This window comes from Archocentrus centrarchus, chromosome 24, assembly GCF_007364275.1.
Source record: "Archocentrus centrarchus isolate MPI-CPG fArcCen1 chromosome 24, fArcCen1, whole genome shotgun sequence".
Lineage (NCBI taxonomy): Eukaryota > Metazoa > Chordata > Actinopteri > Cichliformes > Cichlidae > Archocentrus > Archocentrus centrarchus.
Window position 1 is genome coordinate 34,407,864 of NC_044369.1, and position 15,114 is coordinate 34,422,977.

Below are 15,114 nucleotides of genomic sequence, written 5' to 3' on the forward strand. Positions count from 1 at the left end.
GTCACCAAGTGAATTGAATTCCCTCAAAGACATGAGGAAAGGATGCGTGCATACAGCAATATTAGATATGAGAAAGGGAGACGTACCTATTTGAAGAAGTTTGTCCCTTTAAATCAATGTATTTATCCATAGAATCGTGACTTTTTATGGATACATGGCTAAGTCTGCGCTCAGGTCCATCAGAGTCTGTGTTGTTATTGTGGGTTCTGGATGGAAGAAAGAAGAGAGAACACATAAAGAGTAAATCCCTCAGTTTGTGCTTCTGCTTTGTTTGTTAACACAACACACTGAGGTTTGAATGTGAATCATGAGTGAGCAGTGATCTGACTGACATGGAGAAGAGTCATGGACAGTTAGAGATGGTCATCTCACCTCTGACCTCTGGTCTGGCTCTCATGTTCCCCACACAGAGCGGTCTTAGAGGGAGGGGCTCCCTTCTCTCTGTCCTCACACTGATCCATAGCAGAGCGCACACCTTCACACACACACAAACACACACACCACACACACACACACACACACACACACCACACACACACACAAACACACACACCACACACACACACACACACACACACACACACACACACACACACACACACACAGCAACACACTCAGTCAGCATAACATTGATTGCTGTCTGTCACAGTGTCATTCTGGTTTCTACCATTAGACGGTGACAAATTACACATCTTTGGACATGTGGGGTTAGGGTAATTGGAGTCTGGAGTACCCAGAGAAAACCCACACAGATGAGCAAATTCCACACAGAAAGGCCCCGGCCAAGGTGGATTCAAACTCAGGACCTTCTTGCTGTGAGGCAACAGTACGAGCCACCACACCACTGTGCTACATTTGGTCACATATTCAGATACATGTGGAAGAATAAAGATAATCCTCACCTTTCGTGTGATTTACATCCAGTCACAGAGTGGTTCTACCTTTGGCTGCAGACTCAGCTGATTCTTCATCAGTCCCTCATCATCATCCTGGGACTGAGGCCTGTGTCACGCTCTCAGAACTTCACGGTCAAAGTCTGGAAACAAGATGCCAGTAAACTATTAAAAGCTCCAATCTGCTGAGCAGAGTTCAGCTCCACAGCAGGAGGAAGCTGCAGAGAGTCAGGACAGTAAAGGTGTCAGAGATCTCACAGATTACAATATCTGTTTCACTGTAATCTTGATGGGCCACAATGACATAACAACATAACTACAGCTGCTGAGTATGTGACTCCTCTGTGACTAAATAAGATGAGTTTCAGTCTTAATCTATTCATAATTTAAATGAACATAATAACACACAAACAGCTGCATGTCTGTACTGAACACAGAGCCATCAGTCACAGTGAAGGCTGGGAAACATCACTGAACCTCTGTGACAACATTTTACCTGAAGTACGAGTTTTAAATAAAGATGTGAAGCCTGCTCCTCCCATAGAAGAACACTGGGTCATATCATTGGACCATACTTCAATAATAACAACTTTATTATTGAGACCTTAGAAAATGCAGCTTTATAGAGAGATGTTGTAAAAGGCTGCAAAAGCAATTCTAAAGAGCCTAATGAGTGCTAGTGTACAGGGTTAAGATCAAAGAAAGGGTTCTGGAGAAGGTACCAACAGAACACCTGCAGAAACCTGTAGCTGAATCTAACCTGTCCCAGTGGAACAGGGTTCTGTGGACACGTGAGACAAACAAAGAGACTGTACACCAACAACAGTCTCATCACAACTTTGAAGCACAGCAGTGGTACCATCATGGTTTGGTGCTGCTTTGCTGCCTCGGGCTCTGAATGCCTTCAGTGATTTAAGGAACAAGTATGTGGAGAATTGTTGCAGAAGACTGTCAGGGACCATCAGCTGATGCAACAAGACATCAGCCAAAGGACACAGAGTGGATGAAAGTTCATGTCAGAGTTCTAAACTAATTCAGTTATTAATCAGAGTTCCAGATCAGTTTATTCTATCAGACTGATTACACTAGTACTTTATCTAGATTTCACACTAGTTTTCATGAGTCTCAATTGTTGATTGAAATCTCAAAATTACTGGAAAGTCTTTTTAAATCCAGGTGATTGTTTTATCTGTTCTCCTTCTGATGAAGGAAGTGCCTGAATATAAAAATGTTCTGATATTCAAAGCCTGAATAAACACACTGGAAACCCCCACATTAATGTTGGTGCTGCCAGTAAGATGGAATACTGAGAGTAAATCATAACCCTTACAGTATTCTTTATTGCAGGCGTCCTCATCTTTTATAGTTGTTTTATTGTTTGTACTGTTACTTCCTGGTTGGTCTGAAAGAACTGTGGTTCAGTCTGTTTGGCTGATGCTTGGTGCAGAAAAACAGTGAAGAGCTCAGCTGTGATCAGAGGAATATATCCACATAGTTCTGTAGTTATTGGAAAAGATCTTTCAAGGTTGCAGCTGCTAACACACCAGCTGCTGCTGCACATACACCTGCAGCCAGTTTATTCAGACACTGATTATCTAAATGAACTTTGAGTCATGAATCACTGCAATCCTCAAAGTGTATGAGCACAATTACCAGACAAATATGGTAAGAATGGTCAAAAAGTTTGATTTTTCTCCAAAATAAAGTTTGAAGCTGGCAGTTAAACATCTACCACAGTGTTCACTCTCTGGCTCATAGACTCCTGTGAGTGCTGCCTCACTCTCTGGTGTCTCTGTAATCCAAGGGCGTAACTTTGGGTCCAACGTTGGGGGGGGGGGTTAACCCTTATGCCCTCCTTGGCCATTTCTGTACATTGTTTCCAACTTTTTTTTTTTCATTTGTAATCATTTTGACTGTGTATCTAGTGGCATGATTTTTTTCCAGGAAATCTGTTTCATGACATTTTTGAAATCTAATGTCTTTTACTCTTACATGTCATTCATACTCTCGTGGTGCATTTTGCACCCTCTGGACACCTTTGTGGCAACAATGTACACGCACCTAAAACCTGCTATGAAATCATCATACATCAATATTTTTTTTTTTTTGCTTTTTTCCTAAATCACTTAATCAACTTCAGACCTACTCAAAAATACCAAACAATCAATCATTTTCAGGATTTTAACCCTTTAAATGCCAGTTTTATTATGTCACACACTCTTGGGGTCCCCTGGTAGTCACATGGCTCCATAATATAACTGGCAAAAATACAAGAATTTCATTCATCAGCCTAAAATGGGAAAATGACTGAATTTATTAAATCATTTTCTTTTCTAAAAGGATTCAGGAGATTTTGGGTTAACTGTATTAGAAATACATTGTAATGCTTTTACTATGTATTTATTTAACTTTCTTTGTATTTACTCTGCACCTTCAACAATTAAGAAAAGGCTTACATTTTTCACATTTCTTCCAACAGTAACAAATATCTTTCATGAACCTGTTTTATTTTACTACCAATTTTGCAGCCCCTCATTTAACTTTTAAAGAAACTGTTTTAATTTGGCCAAATATAATAAATATAATAAACAGCAGTCTGTTCTCCACTGAGCATGTGAGAGTTTAATGCAGTCTTTACTATTAAACACATTCTGCAGAGAAAAAGGTTTGAACTTGATGTGTTTGAAATATAACGAGTCTCATCCTGGACCTTCTGGGACTCTCATCTTCAGTCCTGTTATCAGTACTAATATTAGTCATTATTAACTAAATACATAAAATGTTATGTGTGTGTTCACTTGAGTAAAACTATATACTTGGTTAATGAGTTTAGTGTATTACATATTACAGGTATTGTACTGAGCCGCATGTGTGCAAATAACCACTTTTATCTTCTTTTTCTTTGACTCTGTCAGATTAGGAGCAGCAGGTCTAACGGAGCTAAAGTACCTGAACAGGTATTCATAGTGTGTCTGATACACAGCAGCATAGTTATTAACTCATCAGCTAACAATACATTTACATTTACCTCATTTTGATTTTTCCGCTTTTTACACGGGGTGTTGTGGACCAAAAATGAAAAATTGTTGGTTGTCCACTTTTTGTCGCTCTTTTCATTTTTTCGAACTACATGAACTGATTTTAAATCAGCCTCAAAGTATCGATTTTGGTTTTCTTTGACTGTTGTTACATCATGTTGTTCTCAGTGAACCAGAGTGAGCTTGAGTACTTCATCTGGAGCCGGTGTGTGGTTTAAGTAATCTCTGCATTTCTGTTTTAGCCGTGTATTTATCGATGGTCCTTAAACCCAGATAACAGGAAGTCAGTTTTTGTTCCAGAGTTCCTGCTGATGGAAAAAAGGAACATGTTTCAGTAAATGTTTGTCCATCATTGAACACTGAAGGTACTCTGCATTAGGGTTTCATCCCGGGACCCGGAAATGCGATCAGAACCATTTCCCGTTTCCCGGGAAACATTAAGACGGGAAGCCAGGAAAAAAGTCGCATCATATAGCCTATAAAATATGGCTGCTCTGAACAATAAAGAAATATCTGTTTAACTTCGAGTGTTTCTTTTCCTCGTTTGCAGTCACTTACTAACAATCATGAATTAGGATACGGGCCTAATGTGTGAAGAAAGTATCATGAAATAGATGCTTTAACATATTTCACTTTTAAAATGGAGTTGAGTAAAATGTATATTTTTTAGGCTATAAGGCCAGTTTTTCAAAAGACAATTCACAACGAACCTACTTTAACCCTCAGACACGGTGTTATAAATTTGTTGTTGCCAGAATGGCAATGACCAAGTCGTAGTGCATTACTCAAGCCCTGTGTTATGTCATGTTATAGTGTAGTACGGTAGTTCACTTTTCAATGATTATTACAGCGTTCCACTGGTGGAACAGTGTGCACAACAGCGCCCGTGGCTGAGCCTTTATCAATGCTGTGTGGAGATGATTAAAGGGGTATAATTCCATTCCATTCCATAATTCTGGGAAATGGCTCGTCTTTTCCTGGGATTTGATTCATGTCATTTTCGGGAAAAATATTAAACCCTACTCTGCATATGCATGTAGCTGCAAAGGTTCTCCGTCCCTTCTTTAATGAGGCAGCAGGTGAATCTCTGTGATTAACGTTCTGTAGCTCACCTGCAGCAGACAGGTACACACAGCTCTGTGCAGGTGATTAAAACTGCCTCATCGTGAATTTCTTTCCTCTCATCCTAACAGCAGTTCTGAGCAGCTGCTTTCAACCCACAGCAACATATTGAGTTAGAAATCACATTCAGATGATACACACATTTAGACAGATGCACAAACCACTCAGAAGAGACAGCAGACACTTTCTGCAGCCCAGAAATCAAACAACACTTTAAGTCATAAATGACAGAAAGTGGCTGCAAATCATTGCTGTGTTTACTTTACAGCAATGATTGAATGGAACAAGTTTTCTAATGTAATGCAGACACATGTAACCCTTTAAAAACACACTGACACTCATACAGAGATGTGCAGCATTCTAACTGTAGATCCTGACCTGTGCTCCCGTACCCACCCTGATCAGCTCACAGTTCTCCTGTAACTGTAACAGAGTCATTTCCCTTTATGAGAATGCCACCAAACTGTTTTTAATGTCATTTTAAGTCATCTCTGAAGCGAGCTGTGCTGATGGACAGAAGCAGCAGCTCTATCAGCCGTTTCCTACCTCACATCCTCACTAACTAAACCAAACTTCCACTTTCAGCTTCTCTTTCTGTCCAACATCCCACAAACTGCAAAGAGCAAGCTTTAAAAATGTCATTACATATTTATCTGATACATTAAAGTACATTTTCAGAGGTTTAACGGTTACTGACAGCACCGTGGTGGAAGCTGCTGTTACGTTACCTTCTGATGGAGAAAATCATCTTCATGCTGTTACAAAGTAAAGGTGAGATGAGTCGACAGCAGAGAACCAAGCAGATAAAGAACCAACATGGAACCGACAGCCGGAGGTTTTCAGGCGTCTGGAGCGTCACTCAGAGACGTTTGGATTAATCTTCAATCTGAGACTAATTTACAGGAATATGATAGCAGAGCTGTGACCTTTGAGGCCTCACAGACACTCAGTCCTCACATCTGCACGTCAGGTTATTCACATCATTCAGTTTTATGACGTTAACATTCCAAAGTTTTCATGCTGCTGTGTTTATAGCTCTCATATAATCACAAGATTACCAACTAAATATTAACCCAAGCAGGTTCACGCTTTATATTTGTGTAACATAGAAACAAATATGGGCAGCACGGTGGCGTGGTGGTTAGCACTGCACCTCACAGCTCTGTTCGATTCCACCTTGGCTCGGGCCTTTCTGTTCTCCCCATGTCTGCGTGGGTTTCCTCCCACAGTCCAAAGTCATGCAGTTACTGGGGTTAGGTTAATTGGTGACTCTAAATTGCCCATAGGTGTGAATGTGAATGGTTGTCTGTCTCTCTGAGTTGGCCCTACAGCTGGTGACCTGTACAGCGTACCCTGCCTCTCACCCTATGACAGCTGGGATAGGTGACAGAGCTCTGTACAGTGCTGCTCGAGCTCACCTGAAAAGAGGAATTAAAAAGAGTCCCACCTGTCCAGCAATAACACACGAGAGGTGTGGCAGGGCATTCAGAACATCACAAACTTCAGAGGCTGTGATGTGACAGATGTGACACCCCCACCAGTTTGTATATCATGCAAACAGATCCACAGAGGACACCATGGGTGTAGCTCACATGCTCTTTGTGGATTACAGCTCAGCGTTCAACACAATCATCCCGGACATTCTCACCACCAAACTGCACACCCTGGGCCTCCCCCCTCTCACATGTTACTGGATCAAGGACTTCTTAACCAACCGGCCCCAGACTGTGAGACTTGGCCCCCATCTCTCCTCCACCCGCACACTGAGCACTGGCTCCCAACAGGGCTGTGTGCTGAGCCCCCTCCTGTACTGCCTCTACACCCATGACTGCAGTCCGGCCCACAATAACAACCTCATCGTCAAAGTTGCTGACGACACCACAGTGGTCGGACTCATCTCGAAGGGAGATGAGGCAGCTTACAGAGAGGAGGTCCTGAATGACAGCCTGGTGTTCAGAGAACAACCTGGCACTGAACACCATGAAAACCAAAGAGATCATCATCGACTTCAGGAAGCACAGGACTGACCCAGCTCCCCTCTACATCAACGGCGAGCGTGTGGAGAGGGTCCACACCTTCAGGTTTCTCGGTGTCCTCATCTCTGCTGATCTCTCTTGGTCAGATAACATCACAGCTGTTATCAAGAAGGCTCAGCAGCGACTTCACTTCCTGAGGATCCTCAGGAAGAACAACTTGGACTCAAACCTGCTGCTGACCTTCTACCGCTCATCCATTGAGAGCCTGCTGACGTACTGTGTGATGTATGAACCTAGAGATGTCCTACCAATACTTACCACCAGAGGGGCAGACCGCCACTAGGGCATACAGGGGTTCTGAATGTAACCATAGCAACAGAAGGATAATAAACAAACGAGTGAACCAGCAAGAAGTTGTCCTCCATGCTCTGTGTGTCGAGTAATAATGTTTACTTAGTGACACTATAAGGGAGCAACATAACATAAATTGGCGACGAGTCGTGTATTTCGGAATACTTTTCATCGACTGGCTGTGAAAGTTAAGTCAGCTTTGTGCAAGTTTTTGGACCGAAATGAACACCCGCGTTTTTGGATAGCTAATGTGCTGATCAACTATGAGCCAACCATCATCGGAGGACCCGAGTGCAGCTAGTGTTACATCTGCGGATACAAGGACATCGAGTGCTTCGAGTTCATCTACAGTGCAAGTAATCCCAGAAAGACGTATGATGGCTGGAATATATGGACATATGGACATTTTCGATGAGTCTGGTGAGCAATGGGCAACGTATATTGAACGTTTTGAGCATTACGTGGTGGCTAATGACATTCATGAGGCTAAGAAGGTTTCAGTACTGTTCAGTGTGATGGGACCTAAAACGTATGGACTGCTTCGTAGCTTAGTAGCTCCCGTGGCACCTGGCACAATGACTTACAAACAGGCTGTGACTGTGCTTAAAGATCACTTCACACCGAAACCGCTTGTTATAGCCGAGAGGTTCAGGTTCCACAAGCGAAATCAGGGGGAAGGAGAAACGGTAGCACAGTATGTAGCAGTGCTCAAGAAGCTATCGGAACACTGTGAGTTCGGGGCTTACCTAGAGGACGCTCTGAGGGACAGATTTGTTTGCGGATTGAAATGCGAAGCTGTGCAGAAACGCCTTCTGACTGAGGAAAACCTCACGTTCAAGAAAGCTGTTGAACATGCAGTGTCAGCAGAGACAGCAGCACGCGACGTACAGCAGTTAAGTAATTCCCTGAAAGTAAACGCAGTGTTTTCGCAAGGTGAAAAATGCCGCCGCTGTGGGAAGGGAAATCATAGTGATGATGACTGCTGGTACAAAGACCGCGAATGTCACCAGTGCGGGAGGAAGGGTCACACGAAACGAATGTGCAGGAGTAAATCAAAAAGCAGTCATGAAAGAGAACATAAACACAAAGATATTAAGCCTGAACAGAAAAGCCATGCACACAAATGCAGCGTGAAAGATAGAAAGAAAAAGATCCATCACGTCGAGGCGAATGAAAGTGAAAGTGAAGGAACGAAATCGGATAGTGACAGTGACTTGGGACTGTATGCAGTGTCTCAGAAAGGGAAATATTCACGCATATCAGTAGTGCCAACAGTTAACGGAAAGAAAATGGAGATGGAATTGGATACAGGGGCTGCAGTGTCATTGATTCCTTGGGAACTGTACAAACGAAAGCTGTATAAGTTTCCTCTGCAACCCACTGATATCATACTAAAGACATACACAGGAGAGCCTTTGGCACCAGAAGGAGTTGTTAAAGTGCAAGTGGCATTGAACAAGCAACACGCTGTCTTGCCACTGTATGTGGTGAAGGCGGATGCTGCACCATTATTTGGCAGGGAGTGGCTGAGAGCCATTCAACTAAATTGGAGAGACTTAAAGACTGTACATGCAATTGAGTATAGACAGACAGACAGCTTAGAGACAGTGTTAAAGAGACACTCCGCTGTTTTCTCCGATAAGTTAGGCACCATGAGAGCAGTGAAAGCCAGGCTCACTCTAAGACCAAACAGTGTACCCAAATTCTGCCCACCACGCAATGTGCCATATGCTCTTCGACCGCGAGTGGAAGCTGAGCTGACACGCCTCACTGAGCTTGGCGTCATCTCACCTGTGGCGCATGGTGACTGGGCTACGCCAGTGGTGCCCGTGAACAAGAAGGACGGCGCCGTGAGACTCTGCGGGGACTTCAAAGTCACCATCAACCCAGCTCTCTGCATCGACAAGTACCCAATTCCACGTATTGAGGACTTGTTTGCTTCTCTCGCTGGAGGTCAACGCTTCAGTAAGCTGGATCTATCCAATGCATATCTACAGATGGAAGTAGAAGAGAGCTCCAAGAAGTTGCTGACCATCTCAACACAGAAAGGACTGTTCTGCTTCAACCGCTTGCCGTTTGGTGTAGCGTCTTCGCCCGCCTTGTTCCAGAAGGCAATGGACCAGGTGCTCCTCGGACTGCCACACACTCACTGCTACCTGGACGACATACTGGTCAGTGGTCCTGACAAGCAGACACACCTGAAAACTCTGGATGCAGTACTCAGCAGGCTAGAGGAATACGGCCTGCACCTCAAGCAAGAGAAATGTCTCTTCTTCCAGGAATCCGTGGAATACCTGGGCCACATCATCGCTGCTGCTGGGCTCCACAAGTCACCGGAGAAGGTACGTGCCATCGTGGAAGCACCAGCACCAGGCGATGTAAGTAAACTTCGATCTTTCCTAGGAATGCTTAACTATTATGGACGCTTTATCCCTGATCTGGCCACTGTGCTAAAGCCGTTGAATGAACTGCTGAACAAAGAAAAGAAATGGCAGTGGACGTCAGCCTGTGCATCAGCGTTCCAGAAAGCCAAAGCACTCCTGGTATCACAAGAGGTGCTCACACACTACAACCCTGAGTTGCCGCTCCGTCTCGCTTGCGATGCTTCACCCTATGGGGTCGGAGCTGTTCTCTCGCATGTCATGCCGGATGGCGATGAAAAACCCATCGCCTATGCATCCAGAACTCTCAGCAAAGCAGAACAAAACTACGCTCAGATTGAGAGGGAGGCGTTAGCGATAGTCTTTGGAGTACGCAAGTTCCACCAGTACCTGTATGGTAATACATTCACGCTACTCACTGACCATCGCCCGCTTACAACCATCTTCAGTCCAGTGAAAAGCACACCATCCATGGCTGCAGCTCGCATGCAACGCTGGGCGCTCATGCTTTCCGCTCACAATTACACCATTGAGTACCGAAAGGGGGCCCTACATGCCAACGCTGATGGACTGTCAAGGTTACCGCTCCCTCATGCCCCCAGTGAGAAACAAGATGCAGTGGAGGTGTTCTACACGTCACAGTTGGACACATTGCCAGTCAGCAACGCCGAGATCAAGCGTCACACCATGTCGGATTCCACCCTGTCCCGTGTCATGGAAATGGTCACAACTGGTCGTTTTCCAGCTGCAAAGGACGCAGGTGAGCTGTCTCCCTATCTCCAGCGCCGCCATGATCTCACTGTGCAGCACGGATGTCTTTTGTGGGGGTTGAGAGTGATTGTGTCACCAAAACTGCGCCCCCGGGTGCTGACAGAGCTACACTCAGCACACCCAGGTGTAGTAAGGATGAAGAGCTTAGCTCGTAGCTACGTTTGGTGGCCCAGCATCGACTCCCAGATCGAGCACCAAGCAAAATCATGCCACTCATGTCAACGAGTGCAGAAAGACCCTGGCCTAGCACCCTTACACCCATGGATGTGGCCATCCTGCCCTCTGGCAGGAGCTACAGGAGCATCAAAGCCAGAACAGACTCAAAATCAGTTTCTTCGCCAGAGCAATCACCACCCTGAACTCACACACTCACCCACTGTAACTGTGCAACACCCACATCTCTGTGCTATACAGTGGGTACAGAAAGTATTCAGACCCCTTTAAATTTTTCACTCTTTGTTTCATTGCAGCCATTTGCTAAAATCAAAAAAGTTCATTTTATTTCTCATTAATGTTCACTCAGCACCCCATCTTGACAGAAAATGAAACAAAGAGTACTTTCTGTACCCACTGTATTGTATTATTCATAGTGAACAGTATCTATCACTTCTATAATATGTAATATCTAATAATTATTCACCAAGTGCAATACTCATATCTTCATTATTATATGTATACAATTACCTATTTATTTTACTTTTTATAATGTATATTTTTTTAAACATTCTATTTTATTTTTAGTATATTTTTAGAATTTAAAAAAATATATATATATATTTAGAAAGTGTGACTTTCTACAGCATAGCACTGAACAGCAGTGGCCATTGTACATTCTGTTTAATGACAAATAAAGGTATTCTATTCTGTTCTATTCTATTCTATTGTAGCTGGTGGGTGCAGGGTTCATTTCATGCAGAAGAAGCTCAGAGTCTTTTCTGACCAACAGGATGGAGAGTTTGACCATTTGAAATGTTTCAGTGGTGAGAACTGTATACACAATACAAACACACAACACTGGATACACTCAATGCACACACATTTATTCTTATATATGTGCTTTAATGTAGAACAGACGCCATACAAACATATTTGTACACACACACTGACTCACACTCACACACACACACTCAGACTCACACACATACGCACAGTTACACACACAGTTACAGAAAGACAGTTGATGTGTTTGTATCTAAATAAATAGCAGGTACATCATGAGTGTTAACAGTGGACTGACTGAGGAGCAGGACGTGCAGGTGGACCAGCAGTTACAGATGGTCGGATCTGCCACTGTGCCTCTGAGCAAAGTGCTAGAAACAGTGAGAACTCCCAGTGTCTACAGAGACCAAAGCATATGAGAAAATAAAAAGGCACAAAAAACGAGAATTACTCTGAATATTTTACAGTGACTGTAAAATATTTCATTTCTTTTCTATTTAAGGGGAGAAAAATAAAAGATATTCATTTTTAACAGTGGAAACCACAAACCTATTTTCAGTATTGTTCAATTCAGTAGATAATGTGATTTTCTGAATCATGTATTTATTGATCTTTCTCTTAATCAGACGGTTCGGTGCTCCGTTCACAGATCTGACTGTCGTGAACGATGTTTATGTCTATAAATATGTAATTACTGGATTTTCATAAAATCAGAAGGAAGTCACAGTAAAGGAAAAGCCTAACATCAATCAACCAATCAATCAATGTGACCAGAAGCTGCTGATCAATAAGTCTGATGCACATTCAGGCTGAAACATGAGTTGAGTTTCATGTTGGGTTCATTAAACTTCTGCTCCTGTGAGATCTGATCACTGGAAACCCTAAACACAACAGCACCAACACATGAAGTCCTTCCTACAAATACTCATTTAACAACGTTCAAAGTGTGAATGACACAAACTTGGGTGGTTTTCCTCCTCTGAGAGCGAGCAGCTCCTCCTACAGTCAGTATATGCATCCAGCAACAGAGAATTTGATAAATGTCAGACGGCTCCTTTAAGAGGATGTTTGGTCTCTTTGTGGTTGTGTTGTTCGAGGTACTATCAATAGTGTGTTACTACTCAGCCCTTCTCAGAAAGGGATTAAAGCTGCCACGTAGCTGCCTTCAAATCCAGCAGACTCCGTCAACACAAACAGCAATCTAAGCTGAGAGAACGCAGGAGGTGCTGGTGCCCTGCTGCTCAGGTGGTGGGTCAGGTGGTGTGGTGGGTGGGTCAGGTGGGTGGGGTGGTGGGTGGGGTGGTGTGGTGGGTGGGTCAGGTGGGTGGGGTGGTGTGGTGGGTGGGTCAGGTGGGTGGGGTGGTGGGTGGGGTGGTGTGGTGGGTGGGTCAGGTGGGTGGGGTGGTGGGTGGGGTGGTGTGGTGGGTGGGTCAGGTGGGTGGTGTGGTGTGGTGGGTGGGTCAGGTGGGTGGGGTGGTGGGTGGGGTGGTGTCGTGGGTGGGTCAGGTGGGTGGGGTGGTGGGTGGGTCAGGTGGGTGGGGTGGTGGGTGGGGTGTTTTAGAACTGTGATGTGTGATAAAATCACCATAAATAAATCTGATGCTGCTACTTCTGCTCCGTTGCTGTTGTGGAACATCGAGACAGAAATGTGTCAAAGAGGTGAACTGCAGCGTGGTGAGTCCGGTGCTGATGGTGCAGATTTCCACATTAAAAAAAACAAAAAAACAGATATCCTGAAATTTAAAATCAAACACCTACTGAACGAGTACTGGAGCAAACCCGAACCACTGCATCAGTCTGACCTCTACATCAAAGGAGTCTGCAGGCGCCATGAGGGCTTCAGTCCCTCACTGCAAAGGCTGGTATGACAGCAGGTACAGGGGTGAGATGTTCTAAATATAGCACACACTAAACCTTCAGGGTGTTTTTGACACTGGGAGTGAACAAAGTGAGGGTGAGGATGTCGGGTTTAGTGGTTAGTCCTCTGGCAGTCCACACAGAGGATCTGTACAGAGTGGCTGCAGTCTGAAGCTCTAACAGAAACGATCCCTTAGTGTAGTCCTGATTTCACTGAGAACACCTGAAGAGGAAGTGATGTACTACACCTGCACAGGAAGGTGCTTTCAATCAAGATTTGCATGAAGATATTTACAGATATTTAGATTTTTTTTTCTGAGACAGCAGACGGGGAAAAGGTATTCTTGGATTTTTGCACAAAATCAAACAATTCATCTTCTAACTGCTGACTTTATATATACACCTGATAATTTGGGTTGTTTTAATATTTCATCTCCCCTTTAAACATGTTGTGTCATTGCCACATGCTATAACAGGTTTCCCTGTCAAAATAAATTAAATAATCTCATAATTAAAACCTTTAACAGCCTGTTATTTTGCCCCTTTTTGGTTATTAATTCAGAGTCCCGATGGAGGAAAGTTCAGGGCTGCTCTGTCTTCAGCTCATGCTCTGAAACCTTTCCCTCAGATTCTTCACGATGCTCTGCTGACCGCCTTCCACCTTTGGTCCAGAGTTTGATCTCGTTTTCTGGGACTCATCCTGCTCAGCAGATGCTGCTGATGTCTTGTTCTGTTGAGTTTTGTCCTTTGGTTCCTCCCTCTGTTTGTATTCATCGGACTCCTGGTAGGCCCGGCACCGGTCGATGACGGCCATGATGGAGATCTTCTCCCTGCTGGTTGGTGAACGGATCTGAACGTAACCCTCGTCCTCTTTTTCTTTAGGTTCTTTGGCTGTTTCTCCTGATTCTGGAAGCTTCTCCATGACAATGATCTTGTGTTCTGGGTCATTTGTCAGGGGAGCCTCGGCTGCAATGTAGTAACCATAGCTGGCATTTGCCACCTGGTCCTGGAGCTTTTGCAGCTCAGTCATTTGGGAATCACTCAGCCGAGGATCCAGAGAATTGGCTCTGAGGAGCCGTTTGCTGCGTTCCTCCCGGCTGGCATCCCGGTTTCTGTGAGATTTGTGTGAAGGAACCCCGCTGGAAGCTTCATCATCGGGGGAGCGGCTGGAGGAGCAGCTGGAGTGCCTCCTCAGACTGCCGTCAAACTGCTCCGGGATGGAGCGACTCCGACTGACTCCACTCCTCTGGGAGCAGCCGTGGTCAGAGTACTTGGACCGTAGTTCACGGACATCGGGCCAGTTGAAGCCCTCAATGGGAGGAGGTGGACTGAGGGGGCTGCGAGAGTGAAGGCGGCCCGGTGAGACCCCCCTGGAGCTGCCTGCTGAGCTGGAGGTCAGGCCCAGGGTTGGAGATCTTATCAGGTCTACAGGACTCAGCGGCAAAGAAGTCGCCTGCTTATGAGAAACCAGCGGCAGAGTCAGGTTGGATTTACCTGCCAAAAGAAAAGATATACTTAAGGTATATTTCCACTTATTTCATCTTATACTGTAACAATCTTAAATTATATCACATATTTCTTCACAATGTTCTAATAACTGATAGAATGATGAGCAGTGAGACAAAAGCTGCAATAAACCAGAATAATCCAAAACACATTTGACTTTATTTGAGTCCTTAGGGGCAGATTATAAACAGGCCCACACTGAAGTAAGCTCTGCTGCTTACCTGAAGGTGGCAGCAAAATGCCATAAGTACATCTGGTACCGTTGTTTGTTAAATTTCTT

At 44.3% G+C, this 15,114-nt stretch overlaps 1 protein-coding gene across 3 annotated transcripts in view; it reads right to left on the reverse strand.

The window, feature by feature from the left end:
• Nucleotides 1-13,007: 13,007 nt before the first annotated feature.
• Nucleotides 13,008-15,114, reverse strand: part of LOC115774187 (pleckstrin homology domain-containing family G member 3-like) — a 28,411-nt gene continuing 26,304 nt past the window's right edge. For all 3 annotated transcript variants that reach the window (XM_030721335.1, XM_030721333.1, XM_030721334.1), the window contains one exon: nt 13,008-14,822. In XM_030721335.1, coding sequence (XP_030577195.1) covers nt 13,927-14,822 — 896 coding nt within the window. In that variant the 3' untranslated portion in view covers nt 13,008-13,926. The remainder of the gene's footprint in view (nt 14,823-15,114) is intronic.